A 17,905-nucleotide genomic window follows, 5' to 3' on the forward strand; every position below is an offset into this window, starting at 1 on the left:
GATTCCCCGTGTTTTTTAGATTTCCTATGGGATACCCGGTTGTGTGTAGGGGGAAAAATTTACCAAGCCGGTTCTCGGTTTTCCCCTCGGGTTTCCCATCGGTTAAAAGTCCGCCAGGAAACCCGTTCGTGTGTACAAGGCGTTAGTATGGATGCAGGGCTGGTGCAAGGGTTTTTGACACCCTAGGCAAAAACCAAATGTTGCCGTCCCCTTGGCTCCACCTCTGACTCCACCCCCTTTGCTTTTGCCCATGTATACTCCACCTTTTTAATGAAGTGCCCATCAATTGCAGCCTTACCAGCGCCCATCAAATGCACCCTACCAGCGTCCATCAATTGCAACCTCACCAGCGCCCATCAAATACAGCCTACTAGCGCCCATTAATTGCAGCCTCACCAGCGCCCATCAAATACAGCCTACTAGCGCCCATTAATTGCAGCCTCACCAGCGCCCATCAATTGCAGCCTCACAATTGCGCATCAATTGCAGCCTCACCAGCGCCCATCAAATACAGCCTATCAGCGTCCATCAAATGCAGCCTCACCAGCACCCATCAAATGCAGCCTCACCAGCGTCCATCAAATGCAGCCTACCAGTGCCCATCAATTGCAGCCTCACCAGCGCCCATCAATTGCAGCCTCACAAGTACCCATCAAATGCAGCCTCACCAGCACCCATCAAATACAGCCTACTAGCGCCCATTAATTGCAGCCTCACCAGCGCCCATCAATTGCAGCCTCACAATTGCGCATCAATTGCAGCCTCACCAGCGCCCATCAAATACAGCCTATCAGCGTCCATCAAATGCAGCCTCACCAGCGCCCATCAAATGCAGCCTCACCAGCACCCATCAAATGCAGCCTCACCAGCGTCCATCAAATGCAGCCTACCAGTGCCCATCAATTGCAGCCTCACCAGCGCCCATCAATTGCAGCCTCACAAGTACCCATCAAATGCAGCCTCACCAGCACCCATCAAATGCAGCCTCACCAGTGCCCATCAATTGCAGCCTCACCAGTGCCCATCAAATGCAGCCTCACCAGTGCCCATCAATTGCAGCCTCACCAGTGCCCATCAAATGCAGCCTCACCAGTGCCCATCAATTGCAGCCTCACCAGTGCCCATCAATTGCAGCCTCACCAGTGCCCATCAAATGCAGCCTCACCAGTGCCCATCAATTGCAGCCTCACCAGTGCCCATCAAATGCAGCCTCACCAGCACCCATCAAATGCAGCCTCACCAGCACCCATCAAATGCAGCCTCACCAGTGCCCATCAAATGCAGCCTCACCAGCACCCATCAAATGCAGCCTCACCAGCACCCATCAAATGCAGCCTCACCAGCACCCATCAAATGCAGCCTCACCAGCACCCATCAAATGCAGCCTCACCAGTGCCCATCAATTGCAGCCTCACCAGCGTTACTGCGCAATTGTCAGTTAAAGCGACGCTGTGCCGTATCGGAAAAAAAATGGCCTGGTCATTAAGGGGGAAAATTTTCCGGGGGTGAAGTGGTTACGTATTCATTTATTTTTTTTTCAGCCCACAAATATTTGTGAGATATGAGATGTGGCCCTCAAATGGAAAAGTTTGGAGAACTCTGATTTTGGGAGATGAAACAATATTTATTTTAGTACGAGTGGATAAATCTATTGCAGAGTTGAGAGCTCCCTCACATGGTCAACTGGAATATTACAAAAACATTGTATCCCATTGTATCATCATCATAGAAAATAATACAATGTTTAGATCAGCATGAAAGTTTTATTTTCATATTTTTTTTTTAGCCGCAACCAATTCGCATAGATGTGAACCCGGCCTTAAAGGCGCGACGTCATATGATGTCCGTCCAGAACAAAACTGGAAACAGCTTCGTTCCAGTCTCCTCAATGTAAATACGGAAGCGACGTCTCTTCCGGTTTTCTCGGCTGCCAATGGCGCCGGATTTAAAAAACATACAGTATTCAGAATCGCCATTTTCAGCGATCTGAATACTTTGTAGTGCAAAGGAGGCAGTTCTACGGTGGCAGGTCGGCTCCCCTGCGCGAGAGCCCTTAGCTCTACGCCGCCTCGCGAAGCGGCCACTAGGGCCCCGCTCGTCCCTGATCCCGACGCGCGTGCCCGGCGGGCGCGATCACCCCCGGGACACCTGCGATCGCTCGTTCCAGAGCGAGAACCAGGGAGCTGTGTGTGTAAACACACAGCTCCGGTGAGTTGTCACATTCTGCTGCCTATTGTAGAATGCTGCGGAAGTCACGTGGCGGCCAACTGCGCATGCGCGATGCGTTCCAAACGCAAGTGCGATGCGTTCCAATGGATTCACGACAGTACACACCAGTGAAACCTCGGTCGGCATCCAGGCTCTTTCCTTAACATGCCCGTGGATTGGAGGATGTTAAAAAAAGAGCCAGGAGGCCGACTGGCCACTTTCCTCTAATTCCACATCACCCTGGATGCCGGGTTCGCTGGTGTGTACTGTTGTAAATCTATTGGAACGCATCGCACTTGCGTTTGGAACGCATTGCACATGCGCAGTTGGCCGCCACGTGACTTCCGCAGCATTCTACGATAGGCAGCAGAATGTGACAATACACCGGTCCTGTCAGGGGAGAAATGCTTGACCTTCTGTTCATACAATGTATGAACAGCGATCAGTCATTTCCCCTAGTGAGGCCACCCCCCCTACAGTTAGAACACACCCAGGGAACATACTAACCCCTTCCCCGCCCCCTAGTGTTAACCCCTTCCCTGCCAGTGGCATTTTTATAGTAATCCAATGCATTTTTATAGCACTGATCGCTATAGAAACGCCAATGGTCCCAAAAATGTGTCTGAAGTGTCCGAAGTGTCCGCCATAATGTCGCAGTACCGAAAAAAAAATTGCTGATTGCCGCCATTACTAGTAAAAAAAAAAAATATTAATACAAATTATATAAAAATACCCCCTATTTTGTAAACGCTATAACTTTTGCGCAAACCAATCAATAAAAGCTTATTGCGATTTTTTTTACCAAAAATATGTAGAAGAATACGTATCGGCCTAAACTGAGGGGAAAAAAATGTTTTTTATATATTTTTGGGGGATATTTATTAAAGCAAAAAGTAAAAAATATTCATTTTTTTTCAAAATTGTCGCTCTATTTTTGTTTAAAAACTAAAAAGCGCAGAGGTGATCAAATACCACCAAAAGAAAGCTCCATTTGTGGGGGGAAAAAGGACGTCAATTTTGTGTGGGAGCCACGTCGCATGGCCGCGCAATTGTCAGTTAAAGCGACGCAGTGCCGAATCGCAAAAAGTGCTCTGGTCTTTGACCAGCAATATGGTCCGGGGGTTAAGTGGTTAAATCAAAAAGTAAAAAAATTGCGTTTTTTTTCTAAATTGTCGCTCTTCTTTTGTTTATAGTGCAAAATATAAAAACCGCAGAGGTGATCAAATACCACCAAAAGAAAGCTCTATTTGTGGGAAAAAAAGGACGCCGATTTTGTTTGGGAGTCACGTCGCACGATCGCGCAATTGTCATTCAAAGTGCGACAGGAAGGGGGTGAAAATGCCCTGTATTGAAGCGGTTAAATAGCAACGTGTGAGATAATTTACAATAATTTTTTCTTGTTTTCTGGTATTTTATTAAAGATGATCAGACACCATTGAATGTGATGAGTAAAGAGAAAAACGTTACATTGTAGCATTAAGATAATCTTATTACGGGAACGTATATCTCTATGACATCATAGAATTGTTTAGTTAAGAATTAAATGAAGACAGATCAATCGTTTTCTTTTCTTTTTTTTTTTAGCACCACATTTCTAGTGATGAAAAGAGAAAGCCGTGTGCCATGTGATGCTTTTTGAGCTGTCAGGACACCGTAGCAGTGGGAAGGTTTGCGATCTCTCAATCCTCTCTATAGCATTCCTCTTCGTTCTTTTTCCCAGGGTGAGATGTAGCTGAGGCCCTGTAGTCAGGGATCCGGCGAGGATGTTCAGAAGCAGAGAGGAGGATGCAATGTTGCTGGTCCTCGCCGCCGCAGCTGTCCAGCCTAGGAGAGCTGAAGATAGAGAAGGGGGAGGTCAGGAGCAGGTTGTCCCCGTTAGGATCAGGCAGCCCCGTAGGTTCAGGAGGCGTACGTACCTCCTGGATGGACTGTCCGACGAGGAGGTCGTGAGGAGGTACCGCCTGTCCCGTCCCGCCATCCAGGAACTCCTCCGCCTGGTTGCGGAGGACCTGGAGCCGCAGACGAAGCGGAACAAGGCGCTGCCCGGCGTGTGCAAACTGCTGGCCGTCCTTCAGTTCCTTGGCAGCGCCACCTTTCAGCCGGTCACCTCCCTCCTCAACGGCATGAGCCAGCCCACCTTTTCCAGAATCCTGAGACAGGTGGTGGAGGCCGTCATGAAGCATTCGAGGAGGTTCGTCAATTTCCCAGAGACCGCGGCCGAGTGGCAACAGGTGAAGCGCGGCTTTTTCCTATCGGGGGGGATGCCGGATTGCCTGGGGGCCGTAGACTGCACCCACGTGGCGCTTGCACCTCCGCGCGAGGGAGAGGAAATGTTTCGGAACCAGAAAAATTTCCACTCTCTCAACGTGCAGGTGGTGTGCGATTCTCATTTACGCATTATGAGCGTGAACTCGGCGTTCCCCGGGAGCTGCGGCGACTCTTATATCCTTCGCCAGTCGGCCCTGTTCCACAAGTTTCAACAAGGACAGATGCCGGAGGGCTGGCTTGTGGGTAAGTGGCAATTGCGTTTTTTTTTCATTTTTGAAAATGAGATGTATTGATTATTTGTGATTCTGTATCGCCAGGAGATGCAGGGTATGGAGTGCAGACATGGCTGATGACCCCTCTGAAGGCATCGAAGACGGTGGCGGAGAAGAGGTACAACTGTGCCCATCGGAAGACGAGGGACTGCATAGAGAGGCTGTTTGGGGTGTGGAAATCGCGCTTCCGGTGTCTTTCCTCCACTGGGGGGAAACTGCTCTACGCTCCCACCAGGGTGGCCGACCTCGTAATTGTCTGTGCCGTGCTCCATAACCTGGCTTGTAAACATGGCGTCCCGCAGGAGATCGATGAGGAACTCCCACCCGAGATTGAGGGACTTCCGGCAACTGAGGGGGACTCCTCAGAGGCGGGTCGAAAGAGGAGGGCGCAGCTCATCGCCTCCTATTTCACTTGTAAGTAAATGCTTTTTCAAAATCTTCCCAGATAAGCGCCATACCGGCATCCTCAACCTCGGAGGGATCCTTAAAATACTTTCCCAGTGTCAGGGAACCACCCGGAATTATTCCTATGTTTACAGCTCGGGGTGGGAAGAATGTTCCTTACATTGTTGGTCAATTGGTAGCCAATGGGAGGAAAGCCACATACATTGGTGGCCAATGGGAAGAGCACTCCTTACATTGGTTACCAATGGGAAGAGCACTCCTTACATTGGTGGCCAATGGGAAGAGCACTCCTTACATTGGTTACCAATGGGAAGAGCCCTCCTTATATTGGGGATCAGTGGGAAGAATGTTCCTTACATTGGTGATCAGTGGGAAGAATGTTCCTTACATTGGTGATCAGTGAGAAGAATGTTCCTTACATTGGTGATCAGTGAGAAGAATGTTCCTTACATTGGTGATCAGTGGGAAGAATGTTCCTTACATTGGTGATCAGTGAGAAGAATGTTCCTTACATTGGTGATCAGTGGGAAGAATGTTCCTTACATTGGTGATCAGTGGGAAGAATGTCCCTTACATTGGTGATCAGTGAGAAGAATGTTCCTTACATTGGTGATCAGTGAGAAGAATGTTCCTTACATTGGTGATCAGTGGGAAGAATGTTCCTTACATTGGTGATCAGTGAGAAGAATGTTCCTTACATTGGTGATCAGTGGGAAGAATGTTCCTTACATTGGTGATCAGTGAGAAGAATGTCCCTTACATTGGTGATCAGTGAGAAGAATGTTCCTTACATTGGTGATCAGTGGGAAGAATGTTCCTTACATTGGTGATCAGTGAGAAGAATGTTCCTTACATTGGTGATCAGTGAGAAGAATGTTCCTTACATTGGTGATCAGTGGGAAGAATGTTCCTTACATTGGTGATCAGTGAGAAGAATGTTCCTTACATTGGTGATCAGTGAGAAGAATGTCCCTTACATTGGTGATCAGTGAGAAGAATGTTCCTTACATTGGTGATCAGTGGGAAGAATGTTCCTTACATTGGTGATCAGTGGGAAGAATGTCCCTTACATTGGTGATCAGTGGGAAGAATGTTCCTTACATTGGTGATCAGTGGGAAGAATGCTCCTTACATTGGTGATCAGTGGGAAGAATGCTCCTTACATTGGTGATCAGTGAGAAGAATGTTCCTTACATTGGTGATCAGTGAGAAGAATGTTCCTTACATTGGTGATCAGTGGGAAGAATGTCCCTTACATTGGTGATCAGTGGGAAGAATGTTCCTTACATTGGTGATCAGTGGGAAGAATGCTCCTTACATTGGTGATCAGTGGGAAGAATGTTCCTTACATTGGTGATCAGTGGGAAGAATGTCCCTTACATTGGTGATCAGTGAGAAGAATGTCCCTTACATTGGTGATCAGTGGGAAGAATGTTCCTTACATTGGTGATCAGTGAGAAGAATGTTCCTTACATTGGTGATCAGTGAGAAGAACGTTCCTTACATTGGTGATCAGTGAGAAGAATGTCCCTTACATTGGTGATCAGTGAGAAGAATGTTCCTTACATTGGTGATCAGTGAGAAGAATGTTCCTTACATTGGTGATCAGTGGGAAGAATGTTCCTTACATTGGTGATCAGTGAGAAGAATGTTCCTTACATTGGTGATCAGTGAGAAGAATGTTCCTTACATTGGTGATCAGTGAGAAGAATGTCCCTTACATTGGTGATCAGTGAGAAGAATGTTCCTTACATTGGTGATCAGTGAGAAGAATGCTCCTTACATTGGTGATCAGTGAGAAGAATGTCCCTTACATTGGTGATCAGTGAGAAGAATGTTCCTTACATTGGTGATCAGTGAGAAGAATGTCCCTTACATTGGTGATCAGTGGGAAGAATGTCCCTTACATTGGTGATCAGTGGGAAGAATGTCCCTTACATTGGTGATCAGTGGGAAGAATGTCCCTTACATTGGTGATCAGTGAGAAGAATGTCCCTTACATTGGTGATCAGTGGGAAGAATGTTCCTTACATTGGTGATCAGTGGGAAGAATGTCCCTTACATTGGTGATCAGTGGGAAGAATGTTCCTTACATTGGTGATCAGTGAGAAGAATGTTCCTTACATTGGTGATCAGTGAGAAGAATGTCCCTTACATTGGTGATCAGTGAGAAGAATGTCCCTTACATTGGTGATCAGTGGGAAGAATGTCCCTTACATTGGTGATCAGTGAGAAGAATGCTCCTTACATTGGTGATCAGTGGGAAGAATGTCCCTTACATTGGTGATCAGTGGGAAGAATGTTCCTTACATTGGTGATCAGTGGGAAGAATGTCCCTTACATTGGTGATCAGTGGGAAGAATGTCCCTTACATTGGTGATCAGTGGGAAGAATGTCCCTTACATTGGTGATCAGTGGGAAGAATGTCCCTTACATTGGTGATCAGTGAGAAGAATGTTCCTTACATTGGTGATCAGTGGGAAGAATGTCCCTTACATTGGTGATCAGTGGGAAGAATGTTCCTTACATTGGTGATCAGTGGGAAGAATGTCCCTTACATTGGTGATCAGTGAGAAGAATGTTCCTTACATTGGTGATCAGTGAGAAGAATGCTCCTTACATAGGCACTTACTGACAGCACTGGGCACTGACTGGCATTACTGGTGGGCACCGATTAGCATGGGTAGGCACTGACTGGCATCACTGGTGGGCACTGACTGGCATCACTGGTGAGCACTGACTGGCATCACTGATTGGCACCGACTGGCATCACTGGTAGTCATGGTATGGCATCACTGATGGGCACTGACTGGCATCACTGGTGTGCACTGACTGGCATCAGCATTGGGCACTGACTGGCATCACTGGTGGGCACTAACTGGCATCACTAGTGGGTACCGACTGTCATCACTGCTTGTCACGGTCTGGCGTCACTGGTGGGCACTGACTGGCATCACTGTTGGGCACTGACTGGCATCACAGGTGGGCACTAACTGTTATCACTAGTGGGTACCGACTGTCATCACTGTTTGTCACGGTCTGGCATCTCAGTGCACTGACTGGCATCACTGGTGGAGAATGACCGGCAGCACTAATGGGCACTGTTAGGGCTGCACTGATAATCAGGAATTGTTGATCAGTGTTCAGATTATCAGTGTAAATGTCCCCTGTGTAGATTTGCTGATTATGGGCTCTCCTCTCCTCATGCGCTGTCAGAGTGAGGAGAGGAATGCCGATAATCAGCAAATCCTGTTTCCACTTAATCAGCTGTGATTGGCTCTTTTACCCCAATCTGTGATCAGCTGTGTCCGAATAACATCACTGCCACTGCGGGTGCGCAGGAACCGCGATCACAGGAGAATCTCAATAGACTCCCTCCCGGCAATATGCGGCCGCGCTGTTGCCGTCATTCGGCTATGGCACAGTCATGAAGAGGTGAAAACGTATAACTTTATAATGTATAAAAATAATGTATATAAATAAAGTTCTGAACAATTTATAAAAAGCTTCTCGGCTGTTTCCCCCGGACTTCTTATATGTAATATGACTCCTTTCTTTTTCTAGAGCCCAGAGAAGGAGGGCGGCTGCCCCCCCCCCCCGGGGACTTTGTGTACCGCCTCTGTCTTCGGTAAGTGCATTGTGATTGCAAGTTGCCCAATAAAGTTTTCCATTTGTATTGTGATGAGGGCCCATCTATATATATACTGTACATGTCAGGGGCGGCCCGTCCATTAACGGGCGCCGCCCCCCCTATCCATTCCGCCGCCCCCCCTATCCATTCCGCCGCCCCCCCTATGCATTCCGCCGCCCCCCCCTATGCATTCCGCCGCCCCCCTATCCATACCGCCGCCCCCCTATCCATTCCGCCGCCCCCCCCCCCCAATCCATGCTTTCAGTTGCTGAATTACAGGGGCAGGGATGTTTTTTTTAGGCACCTGGTTAGAGCCAGAGGCTCCAACCGAGAGTAACATGAGAAAATGTGGGAAATTTCAAGGGGTATGAATACTTTTTTGAAGGCGGTCAGTAGACCAATTAGTTTAGTTCCGAATTCGTTTTTTTTACGAATTTTGACAAATTGTAAAGTCTGAAATTTCGGAATTAACACGTTTTTTAATCTTCGGATTTAAAAATTCCGAATTTTAAAAAATTTCCGAAATTTCGAAGATTTTAAAACTCAGAATTAGAAAATTCTGAAATTCAAAAATGAGAAAATTTGGGATTTTCGAATTTCCGAATTTTTAAATTCCGAATTTTCGAAATTCAGAAAATTCAGAATTCAAAAAATCTGAAATTCAAAAAACAAAAGTTTCCAAATTTTAGAATTTTCTGATTTTCGAGATTTCGAAAATTTGGAAATTCAGAAATTCGAAAATCCCAAATTTTCAAATTTCAAAAATTTAGAAATTCAGAAAAATCTGAAATTCTAAATTTTGGGTTTTTCGAATTTCAGAATTCTCGAATTTCTAAAATTCAAAATTTAGAACATTTAGAAATTTAGAAAATTTTAAAAATTCAGAATTAGAAATTCTGAAATTAAAAAATTCAAAAATTTGGGATTTTTGAATTTCTGAATTTTCGAATTCCAAATTTCCAAAATTTCGTAAACTTCGAATTTTGGGAATTTTCGTAAATTTCGAATTTTGGAAATTTCGTAAATTTCAAATTTTGGAAATTTCGTAAATTTCAAATTTTGGAAATTTCGTAAATTTCGAATTTTGGAAATTTCGAATTTCGGAATTTCAAAATTTAGAAAATTAGAAAATTCTGAATTTTAAAAATTAGAAAATGTGAAAATTTGGGATTTTAGAATTTCCGAATTCCAAACTTTCAAATTTCGGAAATTCAAAATGTAAAACATTTAGAAAATTCAGAAATTCAAAATTAGAAAATTTCGGAAATTTAGAATTTCGGAAATTCAAAATTTCCGAAATTCTAAAATTAGAAAATTAGAAAATTCGGTAATTTGAAAATGTAAAAAAATGTAAAAAATTTAGAAAATTCAGAAATTCAAAATTCGAAAATTTGGAATTTTCGAAATTCTGAATTTTTTCGAATTTCCCAAATTTCCGAAAAAAGCTAAAAAACAAAATGAAAACAAACCAATTTTTCGGCAGTGCACAAGTCTAGTGGTCAGTTTGATTTTGCTTGTTTCCATAATTTCGGGGGGGGGGGGGGCAATAAATGAACCTCTTTAGTTATTTTTAGTATCATACGTCCTTCCATGACCGTAATTCTTCTTTCCTTCCATCGGTAGGATGGAGTGACGTTCTGTTCTGAGGTTCTCCGGAAGAATGTTTTCAGAATTTTGCGGGTTCTCCAAACAATTTTACGTATCAGAACTTTATTGATCACAACAGAAGACGCCGACCAACGGCGGTGTGCGGACCTTCACTACTGGAAAGGACAATGACAGTTACTGGATGATGACCAAGTACAGGATGGATGACAGGGGCCCGGGCCTTTGCCTGTCCCAGAATATCGACAAACTCTACTAAAGTCTGGGTGACAGTCCTAAAACGACGAGGCGCAACCAATTAGAGTCCTGCAAAGCACAATGCACGCTAAATGAAAGTATGCCAGTCCTGCACACCAGATGGCGCTGTTATCTCTCACTGTTACCTGTCTGGACTTGCTGTAATGGCCTATGGAAAGCGCCGCCATTTAGCGAGGCGTAACTAGAACCTTCAGGGCTCCCCCCGACTCATAGTGGGACTGCGATATTGCGGCTGGACAATCTGACACTAACTGACATTTTTTGGGAATCGCCCCCCCCCCCCCCACCTCTGGCCGCAGTGCGGTATTGCATGCCATTGAAGTCAATGCAGAATTATTTTAGTTTCCATTGACTTCTATGGGGAAACTCGCTTTGATATGCAAGTGCTTTGGATTACGAGCATTCTCCTGGAATGGATTATCCTCGTAATCCGAGGTTCCACTGTGCTAAAAATATGCACTGTCACTGTACTAATGACACTGACAGGGAAGGGGTTTAACATCTAGGGGCAATTAACTGTGTGTGCCTAGCCAGTGTTTTGGTGTAAACCGTGTGCTGCTTTCACTAAGGGAAGTCATGGATTTTTTTATTCTGTTCTATTTCTTTTTCAAAGAAAATAATATGGAATAGAAAATAAAGGAATAAAATATAAAAATAGATAAAAAAAATAAAATATAAAAATAGAATAAAAGTGTGTGTATATATATATATTTTTTTACTTTTTTATATTTCTTTTTATTTTCTATTCTATTCCCAAAGAAAATGGAAAAAAAAATCATTATTTTTGGAAATTGAAAAAGGAATAGAATAGAATAAAAAATATTTTATTTATTTTCTATTCTATTTTATTCTCTTTGGAAATTGGAAAAGGAATAGAAAATAAATAAAATAAAAAGTTATATTCCTTTATTTTCATTTTTTTATTCTCTTTGGAAATAGATTGTTTATCTATTTTATTCTCTTTGAAAATTGAAAAAGGAATAGAATAGAATAAAAAATATTTTATTCTATTCTATTCCTTTATTTTCTATTCTATTGTATTCTCTTTGGAAATTGGAAAAGGAATAGAAAATAAATAAAATAAAAAGTTATATTCCTTTATTTTCATTTTTTTATTCTCTTTGGAAATTGTTTATCTATTTTATTCTCTTTGAAAATTGAAAAATGAATAGAATAGAATAAAAAATATTTTATTCTATTCTATTCCTTTATTTTCTATTCTATTTTATTCTCTTTGGAAATTGGAAAAGGAATAGAAAATAAATAAAATAAAAAGTTCTATTATATTCCTTTATTTTCAGTTTTTTTATTCTCTTTGGAAATGGAAAAAAAAAATCTATTCTATTCCTTTATTTTATTTTCTATTTTATTCTCTTTGAAAATTGAAAAAGGAATAGAATAAAACATATTTTTTTTTCTATTCTATCCCTTTATTTTCTGTTCTATTTTATTCTCTTTGGAAATTGGAAAAGGAATAGAAAATAAATAAAATAAAAAGTTCTATTATATTCCTTTATTTTCATTTTTTTATTCTCTTTGGAAATGGAAAAAAATCTATTCTATTCTTTTATTTTCTTATCTATTTTATTCTCTTTGAAAATTGGAAAAGGAATAGAATAGAAAAAAACTTTTCTTTTCTATTCTATCCCTTTATTTTCTGTTCTATTTTATTCTCTTTGGAAATTGGAAAAGGAATAGAAAATAAATAAAATAAAAAGTTCTATTATATTCCTTTATTTTCAGTTTTTTTATTCTCTTTGGAAATGGAAAACAAATCTATTCTATTCCTTTATTTTCTTATCTATTTTATTCTCTTTGAAAATTGGAAAAGGAAAAGAATAGAATAAAACATTTTTTTTCTATTCTATTCCTTTATTTCCTGTTCTATTTTATTCTCTTTGGAGAGTGGAAAGGGAATAGAATATATTTTTTGCATTATATTCCTTTTCCAATTTCCAAAGAGAATAAAATAAAATAGAAAATAAAGGAATAAAATAGAAAATTTATTTTTTTCTAGTACTTTGATTTCTGTAATATTTTATTCCCTTTGGAAATTGGGAAATAAAATTGAAAATAAAGGAATAAAATAGAAAAAAAAATGTTCTAGTATTTAATTTCTGTTCTATTTTATTCCTTTATTTTCTATTTTTTTTGGAAAATAAAGGAATAAAATAGAATTTTTTAATTTTTTTTTGTAGTACTTTAATTTCTGTTCTATTTTTTTATATTCTATTCCTTCATTGTCTGTTCTATTTTATTCTCTTTGGAGAGTGGAAAGGGAATAGAATATAATTTTTGTATTATATTCCTTTTCCAATTTCCAAAGAGAAATTGGAAAATAGAACAGAAATAAAAGTACTAGAAAAAAATTAATTAAAAATTTCTATTTTATTCCTTTATTTTCTATGGGCCAGATTCACGAAAGAGATACGCCGTAGTATCTCTGTGATCCGCCCGTCCTAACTATGCGACTGATTCATAGAATCAGTTACGCATAGATAGCCCTAAGATCCGACATGTGTAATTGACTTACACCGTCGGATCTTAAGGATGCAATTCTAGGCCGGCCGCTAGGTGGCGAGGCCATTGCGGCCGGCGTAGAATATGCAAATGAATACTTATGGCGATCCGCAAACATCCGAACGGCCCGTCGATCTAACTGTACGTCGTTTCCATCGAGTTACGCCGCGTAAAATTAGGGCTGAGCCCTAGTTGTCCTAAGCCATGTTAAGTATGGCCGTCGTTCCCGCGTCGAAATGTAAAATTCAACGCCGTTTGCGTAAGACGTTCGTGAATGGCGCTGGATGCCATTTACGTTAATGTCTAAGCAAATGACGTCGATGCGACGTCATTTAGCGCAATGCACGTCGGGTAATTTACCCGACGGAGCATGCGCAGTACGCTCGGCGCGGAATCGCGCCTAATTTAAATGGTGCCCGCCCCATTTGAATTGGGCCGCCTTGCGCCGAGCGCATTTACGATACACCGCCGCAAAATTTACAGGTAAGTGTTCTGAGAATCAGGCACTTACGCTGTAAACCTGCGGCGGTGTAACGTAAATCACATACGTTACGCTGCCCAGAAGCAACGTAATTATATGTGAATCTGGCCCTATTTTTTTTGGAAAATAAAATAGAAAATAAAGGAATAAAATAGACATTTTTAATTTTTTTTCTAGTACTTTAATTTCTGTTCTATTTTATTTCTTTATTTTCTATTTTTTTTTGGAAAATAAAGGAATAAAATAGAATTTTTTAAAAAAAAATTCTAGTACTTTAATTTCTGTTCTATTTTATTCCCTTTGGAAATTGGAAAATAAAATAGAAAATAAAGGAATAAAATAGAATTTTTTTATTTTTTTCTAGTACTTTAATTTCTGTTCTATTTTATTCCATTTGGAAATTGGGAAATAAAATAGAAAATAAAGGAATAAAATAGAAATTTTTATTTATTTTTTTCTAGTACTTTAATTTCTGTGCTATTGTATTCCTTTATTTTCTATTTTTTTTGGAAAATAAAATAGAAAATAAAGGAATAAAATAGAAATGTTTTAAAAAAAAATTCTAGTACTTTAATTTCTGTTCTATTTTATTCCTTTATTTTTTTTGGAGAATAAAGGAATAAAATAGAATTTTTTAATTTATTTTTCTAGTACTTCAATTTCTGTTCTAAAAATTGGAAAATAGAACAGAAATAAAAGTACTAGAAAAAAATGTATTAAACATTTCTATTGTATTCCTTTATTTTCTATTTTTTTTTTTGAAAATAAAATAGAAAATAAAGGAATAAAATAGATTTTTTTAAAAAAAAATTCTAGTACTTTAATTTCTGTTCTATTGTATTCCTTTTGGAAATTGGAAAATAAAATAGAAAATAAAGGAATAAAATAGAAATTTTTTATTTTTTTTTCTAGTACTTTAATTTCTGTTCTATTTTATTCCTTTATTTTCTATTTTTTTGGGGAAAATAAAATAGAAAATAAAGGAATAAAATTGAAATTTTTAATTTTTTTTCTAGTACTTTAATTTCTGTTCTATTTTATTCCCTTTGGAAATTGGAAAATAAAATAGAAAATAAAGGAATAAAATAAAAAAAAAAATTTTTCTAGTACTTTATTTCTGTTCCATTTTATTCCTTTATTTTCTATTTTTTTTGGAAAATAAAATAGAAAATAAAGGAATAAAATAGATTTTTTTTTCTAGTACTTTAATTTCTGTTCTATTGTATTCCCTTTGGAAATTGGAAAATAAAATAGAAAATAAAGGAATAAAATAGAAATTTAAATTTTTTTTCTAGTACTTTAATTTCTGTTCTATTTTATTCCTTTATTTTCAATTTTTTTTTTTGGAAAATAAAGGAATAAAATATAATTTTTTTTTCTAGTACTTTAATTTATGTTCTAAAAATTGGAAAATAGAACAGAAATAAAAGTACTAGAAAAAAATTAATTAAATATTTCTATTTTATTCCTTTATTTTCTATTTATTTTTTTGGAAAATAAAATAGAAAATAAAGGAATAAAATAGAAATTAAAAAAAAAATTCTAGTACTTTAATTTCTGTTCTATTTTATTCCTTTATTTTCTATTTTTTTTGGAAAATAAAGGAATAAAATAGAATTTTTAATTTTTTTTTTAATTTTTTTTAATTTTTTTTTTTTTTTCCCCTTTGGAAATTGGAAAATAAAATAGAAAATAAAGGAATAAAATAGAAATTTTAAATTTTTTTTTCTAGTACTTTAATTTCTGTTCTATTTCATTCCCTTTGGAAATTGGAAAAGGAATAGAAAAAAAAATGTCTATTCAAAATCCATCACATCCTCACCGTCAGGACAGCGCTCTGCCTTGTTTACATAAGCAAGGCTCCATCCTGAGTGTCTTCTGGGCAATTCGGCGGCGGTCACCTCCCAACTTTCTGAGATGGGAATGAGGCAAAAGTCCTGTATGTAGGCATAGGACACACCCCCTGACACACCCTCTTAAAGGAGAATTATACAATAAAAAGGATTAATAAAACCTACAAGTGTTGTTTTTTTTTTTTTTTCTTTACCACTGCTCTTCCTTTACATCGGCTTTTGAAATTTACGAATGCAGCAATTTAGAAATCGGATGAAATGTTTTTAGCGCTGGGAAACACGTTTAACCACTTAAGACCCGGACCTTTAGGCAGCTAAAGGACCCGGACATTTTTTTGCGATTCGGCACTGCGTCGCTTTAACTGACAATTGCGACGTGGCTCCCAAACAAAATTGGCGTAATTTTTTTCCCACAAATAGAGATTTCCTTTGGTGGTATTTGATCACCTCTGCGGTTTTTATTTTTTGCGATATAAACAAAAATAAAGCGACAATTTAAATAAAAATTCAATATTTTTTACTTTTTTCTATAATAAATATCCCCCAAAAATATATAAAAACATATTTTTTTTCCTCAGTTTAGGCCGATACGTATTCTTCTACATATTTTTGGTTAAAAAAATCGCAATAAGCGTTTATCGATTGGTTTGCGCAAAATTTATAGCGTTTACAAAATAGGGGATAGTTTTATGGCATTTTTATTAATTATTATTTTTTTTACTACTAATGGCGGTGATCAGCGATTTTTTTTCGTGACTGCGACATTATGGCGGACACTTCGGACAATTTTGACACATTTTTGGGACCATTGTCATTTTCACAGCAAAAAATGCATTAAAAATGCACTGATTACTGTGAAAATGACAATTGCAGTTTGGGAGTTAACCACAAGGGGGCGCTGAAGGGGTTAAGTGTGACCTCATTTGTGTTTCTAACTGTAGGGGGGTGTGGCTGTAGGTGTGACGTCATTGATTGTGTATCCCTATAAAAGGGATGACACGATCAATGACGGCGCCACAGTCAAGAACGGGGAAGGTGTGTTTACACACGGCTCTCCCCGTTCTTCAGCTCCGGGGACCGATCGCGGGACTCCAGCGGCGATCGGGTCTGCGAGTCCCAGGGTTGGCACTGATGGCATTGCTGGGCATCATTTCAGCCAGTGCCCAGGTTGCCAGTCAGTGCCCATTTGTGGGCACTGATTGGCATCGATTGTGTTGATTTTTTTTTTTATTATTGGTGTTTTTTTCTCTATTGAGCACCGGGGGGCATTCCGTGGTGGTCCAGTGTTGGCATCCGAGGGGGGGCTGCGCTGATAAACAATCAGCGCGCCCCCCCCCCCCCCTGTCAGGAGAGCCGCCGATCGGCTCTCCTCTACTCGCGTCTGTCAGACGCAAGTGAGGAAGAGCCGATCAACGGCTCTTCCTGTTCACATCGTGATCAGCCGTGATTGGACACGGCTGATCACGTGGGGTTGGTTGGGATTACGGGGTTGCCAATCCGGGGACGTGAGGACCTCCGGGCCCCTTACAAATTTTTTTTTTTAAAATGGGGTTTGCCATCCGGGCCCCTTACAGGTGTACTGCCTGTACCCCCTGATGCCCATGATGGGAAAAATAATTCAAGGACATGGGCCTCTTCCCCACAACCCTGGCCGGTGGTTGTGGGGGTCTGCGTTCAGGGGGCTTATCGGAAACTGGAAGCTCCCTTTAACAAGGCGGCCCCACAGATCCTGCTCTTTAATAACTAAGGGTCGGGGGCCACCTGGAGATGTCACCTGGTGAACCCGCCCCCCTTGTGACGTCATTGACTGAGGGCATGCTGGGTCATTGATGTCACAAGGGGTGGTGTCACCGATATTCACTGGTTGTTAGGGACGCTGGCGGCCCCGCTCCTGAGTCGGGGCTCTTAACGCTCCCTGAGCACGGCAGCGTTAAGGTCCCCTGTCCCTCAAAACTGGGGTAATGCATTGGGCAAGTAAGGCGGCCGCAAAGGCCCCTGTGAGTGCGAGGCCTTAGGCGACCGCCTCTGAGTTTTAGTAAATCCCCCCCCCCCCCTGAATGTCGTTAAGAGATACGAGCTCCGCCCACACTCGTTGGGTTTCAGTTGTTCTGCAGAGTTCAGAATTTCTGCTTTTGATCGTTTTTATGTTGCAAACCCAGTGGAAGGAGAAGAATGTGTATTTTTTATGTATTATTAGTTTTGTACATAACATTGTTTCCTGTTGGATCCTAAAAGTGAGTTATTGTTCCAGCGCGGCGCGCTCAGTGTTTTAATTAGGAACGTGCCGCGGTGTGCCGGTGTGAGTCGCCTTCATTTGTTATCTGTGTCTTCAGGTTTACTTATGATGAAGATGCGCAAAAAAAAACCAAAAGAAGCAACCTGAGGATAAACAGGAGATTATACA

The 17,905-nt window shown here is 40.4% G+C and overlaps 1 protein-coding gene across 1 annotated transcript; it reads left to right on the plus strand.

The window, feature by feature from the left end:
• The first annotated feature begins 3,796 nt into the window (after positions 1 to 3,796).
• On the plus strand, positions 3,797 to 10,894 carry LOC120930274 (putative nuclease HARBI1). Its single transcript, XM_040341499.1, has 4 exons — positions 3,797 to 4,719; positions 4,794 to 5,162; positions 8,718 to 8,781; positions 10,408 to 10,894. Coding segments are annotated over exons 1-3 (1,119 nt in total). The 5' UTR covers positions 3,797 to 3,971; the 3' UTR covers positions 8,720 to 8,781; positions 10,408 to 10,894.
• Positions 10,895 to 17,905: the final 7,011 nt, after the last annotated feature.

This window comes from Rana temporaria, chromosome 3 (assembly GCF_905171775.1).
Source record: "Rana temporaria chromosome 3, aRanTem1.1, whole genome shotgun sequence".
Lineage (NCBI taxonomy): Eukaryota > Metazoa > Chordata > Amphibia > Anura > Ranidae > Rana > Rana temporaria.

Bases quoted from the DNA above. Each gene is read 5' to 3' on its own strand.
- LOC120930274 (XM_040341499.1), top strand. From the start codon at position 3,972: ATGTTCAGAAGCAGAGAGGAGGATGCAATGTTGCTGGTCCTCGCCGCC. The intron at 4,720-4,793 runs GTAAGTGGCAAT...CTGTATCGCCAG, and splicing joins GCCGGAGGGCTGGCTTGTGG to GAGATGCAGGGTATGGAGTG.